Raw genomic sequence first — 15,017 nt, 5'->3', positions numbered from 1 at the left:
GAATTGCAAATTCTGCACATTGGATTAAGACTGAGAGTTCCCTGGTGGAGCTGTCCATGTCAGGAAATATTCCCACGTGGCTGAGAGTGAAGAATTAGAATCCATCTTTTTCACAGACTAATACTTAGATGCCACCCTAGACCTTCTGACAGTAGGAAAAGGAAGTGTCCCGTTTTCTGTGGATTCCTACAGATTCTGGGGATACCTCTACCCCATTTATGAAGTCAGAGTTCCCATCAGTTTGGAGCATGTTCCATCTGGGGACCCTCCTTCCGCACAGCAGGCAGCTGCTCTTCCTCTGGCGTGGGGGGAAGGTCAGGTGCTTTCTGCCCACACCTTGCCACGGTGAAGCGACTCATGTGGAGAGCTTCTTCATACCCGGGGAGCATGTCCGGTGAGGAGGGCTGCTGGCCCAGGGGGCTGTGGGAGTGAGCCACCGCCAGGATCCTCCGAGCTGCAGGGCCGAACACTGACTGCAGGGCTGTGAGGAGAGAAGGAACAGAGCGGACTTCCACATGACATCCTCAGACATCAGAGACTTACATCACACTTCATGCTCCCTCATTTTAAAAAATATATTTATTTATTTGTGAGGCCAAGAGAGAGAGTACTTCAATTCACTGGTTCACTCCCCAAAAGCTCACACAACTGAGGCTGGGTCCCTTCAAAGCTAGGAGCCAAGAACTCAAACAAAATCTCCCATGTGGGTGGCAGGGACCCAGTCACCTGAGCCATCACCTCTGCTGCCAAGGCTGTGTATTAGCTGCAAGTTAGAATGGGGAGCAGAGCCAGGCCTCAGACCCAGTCTAGGAATGCAGGTGTCCCAGCCAGCAGCTCAGCCACCAGGCCAAATGTCTGCTTTGGCATCCTCTCATTATTCAAACTCATTATCACTCCTAGAGCATTTGCTTAGAAACCTCATGCTCTGCCAGAAGAACCTCATCCCCTCTTTTCCTTTATCATCTCTGTGTTTTTCCTTTTTCTTTTTCATTTTTAAGATTTATTTATTTGGGGGCTACCGCTGTGCCTCAGCCTGCGCTGGCTTCTCATATGGGTACCAGTTTGTGTCCTGGCTGCTCCACTTCCAATCCAGCTCCAGGGCCAATGCTGTGGTGTTGTGGCTATCTGGGGAGTGAACCAGTGGATGGAAGATCTCTCTCTCTCTCCCTCTCTCTCTCTCTCTCTCTCTCTCTGCCTCTCCTTCTCTCTCTGTGTAACTCTGACTTTCAAGTCGAATAAATATTTATTTAAAAAAAAATCCAGCTCCTTGCTAATGTGCCTAGGAAAGCAGCAAAGGATGGCCCAAGTGCTTGGGCCTCTGCACCCACATGGGAGACCCAGAAGCTCCTGGCTCCTAGCTTCTGATTAGCCCAGCTCCGGCCATTGCAGCCATTTGGGGAATGAACCAGTGGAGGGAAGATCTTCATCTTTGTCTGTAACTCTGCTTCTCAAATAAATTTTTTTAAAAAACTAAAATAAAAATATTTATTTATTTGAAAGTCAACGTTATATAGAAAGAGAGAGAGATCTAGCTGCTGGTTCACTCCCCAGGTGGCTGCAATGGAACAGGGGCTGAGCCAGGCGGAAGCTTCCTGTGGATCTCCCACAAGGGTGGCAGGGGTCTTAGCATGGGTCATCATCCTCTACTTTTTCCAGGCCATTATCAGGGAGCTGGATTGGAAGTAGAGCAGCCTGGACCCAAACCAGCATGCATATGGGATGCCAGCTTTGCAGATGGCAGCTTTACCTACTGAACCACAGCAGCAGCCAGAAAAGTGATATTTTAAAACAGTCTTTTTGTGCCATCCTCTGACTTGCACCTATTACTTGAGCCCTCTCCAGCTGCTTTCCCAGGCACATTAGCAGGGAGCTGGATCATAAGTGGAGCAGCAAGGACTCGAACTGGCTCCTAAATGGGACACCAGCATCACAGGTGGTAGCTTTCCCCACTAAGCCTCAACACCAGACCCCAGAAGGGCTGTCTTTTCTGATGTCTTCAAATCGTCTAAATTGTGCTCCCGTATCTCACACCCTGCCTTTCCCTTCCCCTTCCAGACTTAGATTCCTTTACCCCACCCACCAATCCTGCAGACTCTCTGGGAGTATCTCTGTCTGCCTTATGTGTCATTTCTTCAGGATGATGGTGAGGAAGGGGGTGGGGGGCAAGCCACACACGTCTCACTGTTCTCTTTTCCACAGAAACATCACAGCGTTTTGCCACCTGGTGTTCTGCCTGGCATTGCCTCCCCAATTTTCGGAAAGACTAGAACAGAAGGGGCTAAAAGGAGGTATATGATCATCAGAGGGCTCGTGGGGCTAAATGTTAGTGTATCAAGAGTTGAAGAACAAAGAACTGAAAGTGTATGCGACTGCATGGATGACAGAAAATGTAGATTTCCCCCAAATCCAAACATTTTGAAAGAGTAATTCTCAGTTTTAGCAAAATAACTATTTATAATCTGGGTAATTCTTGCTTATAAAACATTTCCAATATTATCTCCAATACTTTACTTTTGCTTTCACTCTATCATCAGCCAGACAAACACGTGGGAATGCAGCATGAGTGAGAAAGTGGGTCACCATCCCAACAGGCCCCCAGAAATTTAAGCTACCCTGAGTTCTAGACCCTTGGCTGCTATTCCATCCGGCTCATTCGTTTAAATCGGGTTCAGTCCCATGTCACCAGGTGGAAGTACTCACAAGTGATAGTGCTCTGGAGAGTGCTGTCATGATCAAAAGCAATGACAGTCACTTCGTAGGGGGGCGGGCTCCTGTCGTCCCCACTTTGCTGGCGACTGGGGCAGCAGCAGCGGAAGCACACAGTAGTCAGGCCACACAGGAGGAGCAGCACACCGATTACCACCAGCAACCTGCAAGAGCCCACAAAGCACACGGGAGCTCTGTGCTCTGGCTTCTTCTAGGGATCTGATGCAATCAGCCATTTAGTATCTGTGTTTTGACTCCCCCACTCCCCATCCCTCACTTTTTTTTTTCTCAATTTATTTGAGAGGCAAAGAGACAGAAAGTGACAGAGCACTCCTATTGGCTTCTTCACTGCCCAAATGCTGGCAATGACCAAGAACAGGAGCCCCAAATTCAATCCAAGTCTCCCAGCTGGGTGGCAGGAGCCAATCACTGGAGCCACCCCGGCTGCCTCCCAGGATCAGCGGTAGCAGGAAGCTGGAGTCAGACAGAGCCCGAGCCAGGTATCCAACCCATGCCCTGTGATATGAGATCTTGGCAACTTAACCAGTGCCTCTAACCACTAGACTAAATGCCTGCACCTGCTTTTTGATTCTTGTTTGAATATGTTATAGAAAAATTGCAAGCTTTCAATTCTGATGCTTTCCTTTTACATACCTTTTGATTTTATATCTTTTTACATATATCTTTTTTTACTTTGTCAACAAGACAAACTCGGTTCATTAGAACAAATAAGACATTTGAGGACTTGCCTTTTCACTGAAATAATCTCAGCAGATTTACTAGGGAACTTCAAAAAATTCATGGAAAATATAGTTAAAATATATGTATTTGGGTACAAAAAAATTGAAATCCATGCATAACTTTTGCACAATGTGTCTTTTCCATGAACTTTTTGAAGACCCCTTGCATGCACTTCAACATTTTTTTGTACCAAATTAAACTTATCATATAGGTTAGTGATGAAGTAAAGAAACTTCACCCCGTGAGTTGCTAAGTAGGAAGCTATCTCATATATTTTCTTCCTGTTGACAATATATTTAAATGCTTAAAAAGAATTAATACCCCTGAGAAATAAAATATCTTTCTGGGCATTACAAATGAAGCTTACCATATATACCAGAGATGGACCCAGTCTGTGGTCAGGCAGCTATGGAGAAAACATAATTGTTTTAGATTAAAAATATAGTAAATGCCTGTTGGAGCTCAGAATCAGAGAAATAGGATACAATATAACAATGATACCTTATTATAATCAAAGCATCACGAGTCATATTGTTTAAACCTCAATGTGTCTAGCTGAATCTTCTGTGAAACATCTGCCTTAAGTTGTGTTTTATGCTACAGATGGCATTGTGCAAATCATTTTCAAAATCATCATGAAACAGACTAAAGTGGTAATCTTGATGAATGTTAATAGAAAATGTATTCATGACCATTTTACACAGTTAGGATGAAAATTAACAAGAAAGAATTTAGAATGCAAGTTCATAAAGACTGAGTTGGAAGACAGGGGTTAACATTAACGTCTGTATGTATTTGAGGTCATATGGAAACATAAGGAAAGTGTCAGTGAAGAGCGTGAATGCAGTAAGAGCAAGTTTGTAATTTCTGTTTCACAAGTTGTTGCAGCACATCCCCCATTTAAAAATCTTAAATTTTCACATCTGAGATCAGAAGTGGCATGAAACCAAACAGGAAGGAGGAAAAAGTAGAAGCCAACTAACTTCACCAACTTTAAAAAATTGGAATTAACCATAGAAATTGTAAATTTTCTCTGAAGGGATGAAAAAAATAAGGATTTCCTGGGAGAAGACATGTGAGATAAGATCAGGAGTAGGAGGGAAAGCAAAGTAGTGTTTCTTTGTATATGATTACATTTTTTCATTTAATAATACTTCTGATACGTCAATCACCTGAAACCCATTTTTCTTATCTTCTCTTTGGTCACATGTTCGTGGAAAACTGAGCTTGCTTTTCCACTAACCAATGACTCCTCTCGATTTTTTCACATTCCTCGACTGTTCAAAGCCCCTCTAGTGCTACAGCAGACTCTGATTCTCCAGGAAAGAACACATCCGTGGTGGCAGATGTCCAAAACACCAGAGCACGAACATAAGGCAGGAAGGCCTGACGTGCACCAGGTGAAGTGTTAAGGCCACCGCCATCTCCCCCGGATTCAACAGACGTGACTGGGAAACCGTTCCCGCAGTAAATATGTGTTTTTTTCCTTCAGCAGGAACAAGTCTTTTATTCAAACTGTCTCCACTTTCTTTTGGTTGTTGTCTTTCAATAATTCCTCAAAGTAGAATGAAGTACTCGTAGCTCAGCCTTTATGTCTTCTGTCTGCCTAAGACCCACTTGTGACAGGTTTGGATTCAATGAAAACTCCATCCAAGTCATAGCTAAGTGAAGCCTGCGATAAATATTAACATGACTCCAAAACGTGGAAGGGTTTTGGAGATGTGAAGTGGTGATGCTACACTGGGAATCAGCACATAGAAATGCTAGTGACTACATACGGTCATGATGAGTCACTGAGAAGCGTGGCTGAGAAAGTCTGTAATCCACTCTGACCATATAGCCTGAGGTTATTACTTGTGCTTGCTTGGATGAGATTGGCTTTGGAAAAAAATACTCTCAGCAGCGTTATTTTTGAGCACTCAAGATGACACACATGTCCATGAGATTGGTAGGTGGATGCCCATTTATGCAGACAGAAGGGGAAGTCCTAGTGATCGAATGACATCCTGACCTTTGTCGGAATGTCCGTGTTTTCGTCTGCCCCTCTTTCCTCCCTGCTTGAGCGCTCAGTTACTTACGGGTCAGCAGTGGCACAGTTCTCCTCACATCTCACCCCGGGCAGCTAGAATAAGAAAAGAGTCTCAGACAGGGAAATGGTCTCATCTGCTGTGCTCAGCAGCTTACCGCCCACCTCTCAGGGCTGTGCTCTCTTGGACCAAGGCGTAAAGATAAGGGCACAGTCACAGGCTCAGTCCACATCTGTGTCCCTTGTTGTCATCCCTCGTGAGCCTGTGAACTTCTGCATCTGAGCTGGGAGTCCCCAGAAGAGCAATACCTAATCTGTGGAGGTTTTCTTTTTATTTCATTTATTTTTGAAAGAAAGAGCCAAGCAGAGAGAGATCTGTCATTTACTGGTTCACCCCCCAAATGCCCACAACACCTGGGGTAGACCACGCTCAAGCCAGGAGCCAGGATCTCCACCTAGGTTTCCCACATAGGCGGCCGGAACCCAGCTAGTTGAGCCATCACCTGCTACCTCCCAGGGTGTGCAATAGCAAGAAGCTGGAATTGAGAGCATAACCAGGCCTGAGACCCACGCACTCCAAAGTGGGATACAGGCTCCCAAAATGGTGTCTTAACTGCTACACCAGACACAGCTCCCAGGAATCTGTTATGTTGATGGAGGGTGAGTATCACACATTTGTAAATGAGAGGCAAACATTTATATCAATTTGTCCTAGAAATTTTTTTGATCTTCCCTTTAGGATGTTGTTTTCATCCTCCTAGTTCCTGCCCAGTTGCAAATTGAATTCTATGACACTGATCTTTTCTCATCCCCCTCACTATGCTAATAACTCACCATATAGCAAGCAAACAGCTGGGCGGGGGGAGGTGTGCTTATTTATTGAATGACTACCATATGGCAATAAAACTGCTAAGAACTTTTACTATTTCACAACATCCCATCACAATAATGCTGTAAATGGGTAGAGTTAACCTTATTTTGGAAAGTTAAAGGACTAAGGCATATGGTTTTAAGAAAGAGGTAGTTGGAATTCAGATCAAATTCCATCATAATTGTGTTGAATGACTTAATAGAATGAGGCAAGTTCGCTGTGACAATCCCTTGACATTGTTGTCTCATCCCTCCACTCCTTCCACCTTGCATTTCAGTTGACTTCCTCCTTCAAAGACCTCTCTAGGCATAGAAGTCCTTTCTGTCTTCCAGTAACACGAATGGCCTGGAATTTCAGGACAGCAATGACACATGTTCTTACAAGGGGATAGGGATTTGGACCAACTGGGAATTTGTGGTTGGGAGGAGACAGGGTGGGGGAAACACACAATCGGGACATACCAGGTGAAAGGATTTAGGGCAGAAAACATTTCAGAAACCCCTCGCTATCAGCTTTTGCTTCTTCAACCCAACCCTGGGACTCAGTTTCACTTTCTTCACCAAAGGTGAGAGAAACCTAAAGAACCCAGAAGGCAAATGTCACTTTTCACACTTGTTGCAAAAAGCCCAAAAAAGGAGAAATGGAGATTCAAGAAAAAAAAAAAAGAGAGAGAGAGAGAGAAGAGGAAACAAAATAAAATACAGGAAAAAGAAAGAAGTGGATTTTCAGATACTGGTTTAAGAGTATATTAGAAGTAAAACAGACATCCCCCTCTAGGCCAAGAGCTGAACAGGAATAGGATACCATTGAGTTCCTTCATTTGCTCTCCTTGCTAGAGTTCATGGTTACAGAAACACCCCCTTGACCACCATTCTGAACCCCTCTGTCGAAAGACCCTCTTCTCTGATGAATTACTCAGGGCTTCTAGTCATAGTTAGGAGAAATAGAGGGTCCAGAGAGCTTTGAGGAGTCCTTTCTTTCTTAACATTCCTGGACTGGAGGCATCTCAGCTGCTCAGGATGTATTAGGGCTGACATGGGAAATTCTGTTTAGAGGAGTTCCAGAGTTTTCATCACTTACTTGGGGTTCTATGAGATGGATAAGACGCTCAGAGAAGTACACACACAGGTTGTGTTCTAAAGTGGCATAGCCTGTAGAGATAGCCACTGTATTTGTCCCCCTTTCCACTGGCATTGCCACTAGTCACCCATTCACCTACACAACTCTGTGACGCTCAGGAAACTTTGTTATTATTTTCCCACCGTCTCTTAGGTTCTATGTACACCTTCCCCTCTGCCCCCATCCATTTTCTCGCAGGTTCTTTGGGAGTTGATGCATCTGAGGGGGGGAGAAAATGCCTTCTTCCTGCCTGTTCACAGCTGAACTCACCTGGATGAGAGATGCCAGGGCAGAGGCCACCAGGGCCTGGGCTCTGACTCCCATGGGTCTGGACTCCTGCTTCCCCAGGATCACGTACTGCATGTCCATAGCCTCCTTTTCACGCTGTGAGCCATGTGTGACTTCTTGACCTAGAATTCTTAAGAAGAGAAACTTTCTCAGCAGTAAGTCAGTTTTTCCTCCTCCTCCTCTTCCTTCTCCTTCTCCTTCTTCTCCTCCTTCTCTCTCTCTCTTTCTGTCTCCCTGCTCTCCCTCTCCCTCTCTCTCTCTCTCTCTCCTCTAACTTTCTCTAGCTCTTAATTTCTGTTGTCTTTCTCTTCCCTTTCCTTCTTTGTTTCTATGGTCAGCACATTTGCTTCTTTTTGCCTTCTTTCTTTCCTTCCCGTTGTAAATTCTTTCTATTTAACTTTCTTTCTCCCACTATCCCCAAAAGGAAGACAGTCAAAAAGGACACATTTGTCCACTGAATCAAGTATTTTTCTAGTCAGTGATGAGAAAGTTAGCTTTGGAAGATCAAAAGCTGATGGATGATGACAAAATATATGTTCTCATTGTCATCAGAAAATTAGTAACATCCTGTCTCTCACTGCCGCTCTCCAGGGTGACTGGAGGAGGTTGAAAACTGCCCTGCCAGTCTCTGCTCGCCCCCTCTCTATGTGATTAACACAGCCTGGTCTTGCTCTTTGAAACCTTCTCCTTCACTATGTTGATAATCAACTCTGCTGGTTCTGGATCATTTATTCCTAACCACTGGGGTAGGAGTAATCAGGTTGGAAAATTAGAATTTCCAGGTGCTGTCAATGACGTCTTCCTCCACCCTGACTTGATTCCCATAAACACCTGCAAGTGAGGCAGATAGGCACATATTTTTTTTAAAAAACTGGCTTCCAAAAATGTATAGGGTTTTCTTAAAATACTTATTCCTTTGTTCATTTTTCTCTCTCTCTCATTCTCTTTTCTGGCAAAGTGGTGTTGTGATTGAAAAAGGAATTTTGCCACTCAAGAAAATAAAACCTAAGGTCATAGTGAAAACAAGCACCCATGGAAAGACAGAAAATACACAAACATATCTATAGGAACAAATAGAGACTGCAAAAATTTATACTTAAGTAGGGAATCTTTGGCTTAATACAATGCAATTCATAAGATAATTAAATGTTAATTTTCACTGTTCATTATCTATCTTATAAGAGTGAAATAAAAGCACCTTTCAGATCCTAACTATGAAAATCTAATGATATTGAGTGGTTGTTGAGACCACTGAGTGAGACCGGTTGTTGTCCAAGGGCACACAGAGCATGACAAAGTGATATGAGAATGGCGAATATAAATATTTTTTTTTTCTCAGCTGAGGAAGACAAATAGTGAAAGAATACCCTGGCATGATACTGGTTATTTAAAACCTGTTTCAGAAGTAAGGAGCATCGATGTTCCTTTTCTAAAAAATTAAGACAGTTGGGGTTAGGTTGAAGCATGTTTTCCAAATTTCCATAAAAATTCTGACAGAGTGGGAGGTGTTTTTTATGTCAGGGAGAGCAAGACCCTTGTGCTGGCTCCCCAGTACTTAATGTGTCCATTTACAAGGCAGGAATGGGTGTCTGCCTGACTTGAGTTAGATGGTATTTCTTGGAGAAAATGGAACCTAAGGCCAAAAGATGCCTTGAATGGAATGTTTCTATTCAGTCAAGCGTAGGAGCACCATAAACCTTTTCTTTTGTGTGGCTTATCAGGGAGACAATAAAGCATCATGACTCAGCTCCCAGAAGGGATGCTTGGGATTCAGTACTTGCTCTGTCACTTATTGGCAAGTTATTCAGCAAGTTTTTGTATCTCTCTGTTGGTTCAATTTCAGTTCATATCATATGGGGGTAATAATGATAACACTGTCATAGTAATGGGCTTATAAAGATTAAATAAGCCAGTATGTATTAAATACACATAATAGTCTTGATAACAACTATTTCATGTGTTAGCTAAGACTATTTTGATTTTCACTCAATTTTACCTAAGATCTTCCCTGACAATATGCTGCATGGTTAACATCATTTATGCATCTCCTGTGTATTTTTATACTAATTCCTCTCCAGTCTACATTTTAGCTCTCCTAATATTCCAGTTCTTGAATATTTGCCCTTGCTAACCTGGCCATCTCCTCTCGCAGCTCTGCCAACCTTGACCTGCACAAACAGGTTTGCCAATTAACATGACTTCTACCCTCTCTCCCATTGCACTTTTCCACCACATGATTGCCATCATCATTCTGCCCTCCAGCTTCCTAACAAAATAGGATTCTGTTAATGGCCTTGTTATTTTTCTTTCCTAGATTTCCTATTTTCCCACCAGATTATTCGCTAGGGAAATAAACCTCCCCCCCCCTTTTTTTTTAAATCCCAATGAAAATGATTGTGCCTTGTGGCAATTTTAACTCTGGGTCCAGTTTCTGTCAAAGGCTCCATATGGGGAACGATCGAGAGAAAAGACAAGTCAGGCAAGAAGGCTGAGGAAGGTACATACTGGGCAGACACAGGAGGCCAGGGAGCTGGGGTGGACGGGTTGATGTCAGGACAGTCCTATACAATCTTGTGTGGTTCCATTAAGCTTGTGAATCATTAGCTCATATCCAGCCTGTTAAGGACTTGGAGTGGAACCAATGGAGGGCTTTTTTTTTTTTCCCCATGCTTCCAGGAATTGTTATACAACTACTACAACAAGCATAGTCAAATAATTGCTTGTTTGATTATTCTCCTTTTGACTTTGCCCAAGTTAGTGAGCCACATTGTCCTTTCTTCTCTTTGCCCCACTGAAACAGAGGCCAAGACTATTATTACTATGAGACATCAACATCAAGCTATAAAGAGTTGTGCAGTGGATTGGATCAAAACCATGCCTTCAAAAGTAAAGATGGCAAACAAAGTTAGTTCCGTTTTCAACCTCTGGGGGCTCCACTGGGAACTGTCTCATGAGCCGAGATCATAGCATAAGTATTAAGGGACAACCTCAGAGGCATTGAGAGTCAGAGGATTAGATATAGGAGAGTTAAATGCAACAGAAGGATTCAGTTTGTCACAGGATGTATTCAGTTTAATGCCATATAACACATGACCATGTTACTTTAGAAGCAATGTGAAACAACACATATTTACTGAGTCAAAGTATCTGAGAGCCAGAGGTGTGGGCATGGAGGTGTTGGGTCCTCTGCTTATGGTCTCACAAGGCTACTTTCTCATTTGAAGACTCAGTGGGGGAAGGATCTGATTGCAAGTTTCTTCAAGTAGAGTTCATGTCTTTGTAGCTATAGGATCTATTAAGCTTTCTTCTTTATAACTAGACAAAGAGAGAGAGAGGTGCAGAAATAATAAAGATAGGAAAAGGGAAGAGAATAGTTTTAACATAACAATCACTATACCTCATGTAATCACATTTATATGATTACATATAATCCATCACTTTTTTTTTAAGATTTATTTTATTTATTTGGAAGACGGAGTTACAGAGAGAGGTAGAGACAGAGAGAGAGGTCTTCCATCCACTGGTTCACTCCCCAGATGGCCGCAACGGCCAGAGCTGTGCCAATCCGAAGCCAGGAGCCAGGAGCCAGGAGCTTCTTCCAGGTCTCCTACATGGGTGCAGGGGCCCAAGAACTTGGGCCATCTTTCACTGCTATCCAGCCCATAGCAGAGAGCTGGATTGGAAGAGGAGCAACTGAGACTAGAACCGGTACCCATATGGGATGCTGGAACTTCAGCCCAGGGCTTTAACCCACTGCGCCACAGCACTAGCCCCAATCAATCACTTTTGTAGTTCCCAACCACACCCCCAGGGTAAGAAATTACACCTGAACATGAGCTCCTACCAGGAGTCAAGAATAATGGGATCCTGCTAAAGTGTTTCAAGTCTGCCTAGCTATCTCCTACATAGGGAGAAGCTGCTTAGAAACTATCCCTTTAAAAACAGAAGAAACCCAAAATTCCATCAACAGGTAGATAAACAAAATGTGGTACATAAAGACAAGGTAATATTATGCAGCTTTTAAAAGGAAAGACGTTCTGGGGCCAGCGCTGTGGCCCAGTGGGTTAAAGCCCCAGCCTGCAGTGCCAGCATCCCACATAGGCACTGGTTCAAGTCCCAGCTGCTCCACTTCTGATCCAGCTCCCTGCTAATGTGCCTGAGAAAGTAGTAGATATGGTCTAAGTGCTTGGGCCCATGCACCCACTTGGGAGACTAGGAAGAAGCTCCTGGCTCCTGGCTTTAGATGGGCTCAGCTCCAGCCATTGCAGCCATTTAGGAAGTGATCAGAACTAACTCACTCTCTCTCTCTCTCTCTCTCTCTCTCTCTCTCTCTCCTCTTTCTGTAACTCTGTTTTTCAAATAAATATAATAAATCTTTTTTTAAAAAAGTGCATACAAAAAGGAAGGAAATCCCAATACACAACACATGTGAATGGACCTTGAAGACATTATGCCGAGTAAAGTAACTCAGACACAAAAAGATAAATAGTGGATGGTTCCACATCCATGAGTTACCTAGGATATGGGCAAAAAGTAGAATGGGAGTTTCCAGGGGAGGAGGAATGAGTGGGGAGTGGTATCCGTAAGAAGACCCGGGAGAGCTAATGGTGTAGAGGTCTTCTTTTACCTGGGAGAAAGCTAACCCCTTTGTTCTGCAGGTCTTCAATGTTTGGATGAGGTCCATTCACATTATGGAGAGAAATTTGCTTTATTTTAGTGGTTAATATTGGTTAATAAGTGACTCTGTCCCCAAAATACCCTATCTGGGAGTCCCTGGCCTGGTAAAGGGGCACATGGAGTTTACCTCACAGGAGTTATTGTTTAATGGGAACAGCGTTTCAGTCAGAGGAAATGAAAAAGTCCTGGAGATAAGGTGGTGGTGATGCTACACAACAGTGCAGATATATTGTCACTGGACGGGACATTAAAAATGGTTAAAATGGTAAACATTTGATGTTATATAATTTCAGTGGCATCAGAAACAGCAGTCACTGTGAGAATGATGAAGCATCCTTTTCATTGTGATATCATTTCAGTATTTATTAATTCATTATTAACTTTCTGCGATCTGATACGTGTGAAAGGCAGCCTGGTGAGCACAGAAATGTATCGAGTCAGGCTCTTCCCTTCCCAGAATTCACTGTCCAGGGATGTGGGATGGGCTTGGGTGATGAAACAAGTTGGGTTAACGCCCATTATTTGGTGCATGCTGAATTTTTTATGCGTGGGAACTGCGTGATAGAGTAAAACTTAAAATGACAAGTTAACTATTTTCTTTCTTTCTTTCTTTCTTTCTTTCTTTCTTTTTTTTTTTTTTTTTTTTTTGACAGGCAGAGTTAGACAGAGAAAGAGAGACAGAGAGAAAGGTCTTCCTTCCGTTGGTTCACCCCCCAAATGGCTGCTATGGTCGGCGCGCTGCGCTGATCCAAAGCCAGAAGCCAGGTGCCTCTCCTGGTCTCCCATGCGGGTGCAGGGCCCAAGCACTTGGGCCATCCTCCACTGCACTCCCTGGCCACAGCAGAGAGCTGGCCTGGAAGAGGGGCAACCGGGACAGAATCCGGCGCCCCAGCCGGGACTAGAACCCGGGGTGCCAGCACCACAGGCGGAGGATTAGCCAAGTGAGCCGCAGCGCTGGCCAAGTTAACTATTTTCAAGTTGATCTCAGATACCCTGCTCAGAACAAAGTAATACAGACAGTTTCTCAGGGGTAAGAGGGAAATGCACTTGTAAGTAGCCTGTCAATATTGGTGATTTTTCCTAATAGTTCCCTCAAAACTGTATTTACTTGTCCATTCTTCTTTTACCCACTTTTTCTTCTTCTTCTTTTTTTTTTCCTTAGCTTAAAGCAGATCCTAAACATCATATCATTTTGGACATAATACTTCAGAAGACATCTCTAATGGATAAGGATTCTTTAAAATAAATAAAAAACACATATAACGTCAGTGAGGTTGGTTTGGGTTAGGAGATTGTGAAGGGGAAGCAGATTTGGATTCAATCAAAGAACACAAACAGACACATTCACAGGGAGGGCACCATGACCAAGTCTTTGGGTTGCAAGTCATCCACAGGTTAGACTAGAATGCACTTTTTGCTGGCTAATTCAGCTGGGCTGAATAGCACTACTCACAATGGTAATAAATATATTAATTGGGTTCTTATTACGTTCCAAGTACAGAGCTTGTTCTTTTCACCCAATTTCTCATTTAAATACCTATAACAACATTAGAAAATAGACATTATTTCTAACTTATAGACAAAGAGATTTAAAGTGTTAGGCAATTCCATAAGGTTGCAGATCTTGGGGAAGATCCGAAACTAGTTCTGACTATACAGGGCTGTGTGCTTCTATGTCATATTGTCGCTGTATGAAACGGTACCCTTGGGGCCTGCGCTGTGGCAGAGAGGGTAAAGCTGCTGCCTGCAGTGCCAGCTTTACACACGTATGGATGCCAATTTGGGCCCTAGCTGCTCTACTTCCGATCCAGCTTCCTGCTAATGTGCTTGGCAAAGCAGCAAAGGATGGCCCAAGTGCTTGTGCCACTGGACCCACGTGGGAGACCAGAAAGGTGCCCCTGACTCCTGGCTTTGGACCAGCTCAGCTCTTGCCATTGCAGCCATTCAGGGAGCGAAACAGTGGATGGAGGACCTCTCTCTCTGTAACTCTGCCTTTCAAATAAATAAATAAATCTTTAAAAGGAAGGAAGGAAGGAAGGAAGGAAGGAAGGAAGGAAGGAAGGAAGGAAGGAAGATTGGTACCCTTAGTTAAGTTCTAAAATTATCCAGCACATCACTGCATTAACAGGAGTTACAGATGACTCATCCCAAATTTTCGAGTCTACTATCAACTTTAAAAATGACAGCAGGCCAGGGATCCACTCAGTTGTTAAAACACCAGTTAGGATGCCTGCATGCCTTGATTTGACACTTGGCTCTGCTTCCTGATCACAGCTTCCTGTTAATGAAGATCCTGGGAGGCAGCCATGGTGGCTCAAGTATTTGGGAGCTATCCTACATGTGGGAGACCTAGCTTTGGTCTCCCCTGGCTGATGCTGGTATCTGGGGAGTGAACCAGCCAATAGGAATTCTCTCTCTCTCTCCCTCTCTCATAAAAAAAGAAAAAGCATTTCATCTTAGTCTGGAAGATGCCTACAAGGAAAAAGTGACAGATACAAAGAAAAATGTATGAGTTGTGAAAGACACTATATAGACATAGAGACATGTACTATGGTGAAATTAACAAACAGCTCTGACTGTTGGAATGAA

At 43.5% G+C, this 15,017-nt stretch overlaps 1 protein-coding gene across 1 annotated transcript; it reads right to left on the bottom strand.

Moving 5' to 3' along the window:
• Nucleotides 1–236: 236 nt before the first annotated feature.
• Nucleotides 237–5,706, bottom strand: TMEM52B (transmembrane protein 52B). Its single transcript, XM_062195209.1, has 6 exons — nucleotides 5,632–5,706; nucleotides 5,526–5,569; nucleotides 4,757–4,933; nucleotides 3,815–3,853; nucleotides 2,701–2,870; nucleotides 237–481 (listed from the first exon to the last, which is right to left on the bottom strand). Exons 1-6 carry the CDS (start codon nucleotides 5,704–5,706, stop codon nucleotides 237–239), a joined length of 750 nt encoding a protein of 249 aa, XP_062051193.1.
• Between the last annotated feature and the right edge of the window lie 9,311 nt (nucleotides 5,707–15,017).

Source organism: Lepus europaeus, chromosome 6 (assembly GCF_033115175.1).
Source record: "Lepus europaeus isolate LE1 chromosome 6, mLepTim1.pri, whole genome shotgun sequence".
Lineage (NCBI taxonomy): Eukaryota > Metazoa > Chordata > Mammalia > Lagomorpha > Leporidae > Lepus > Lepus europaeus.
This window is presented reverse-complemented; position numbering and strand designations above follow the sequence as displayed.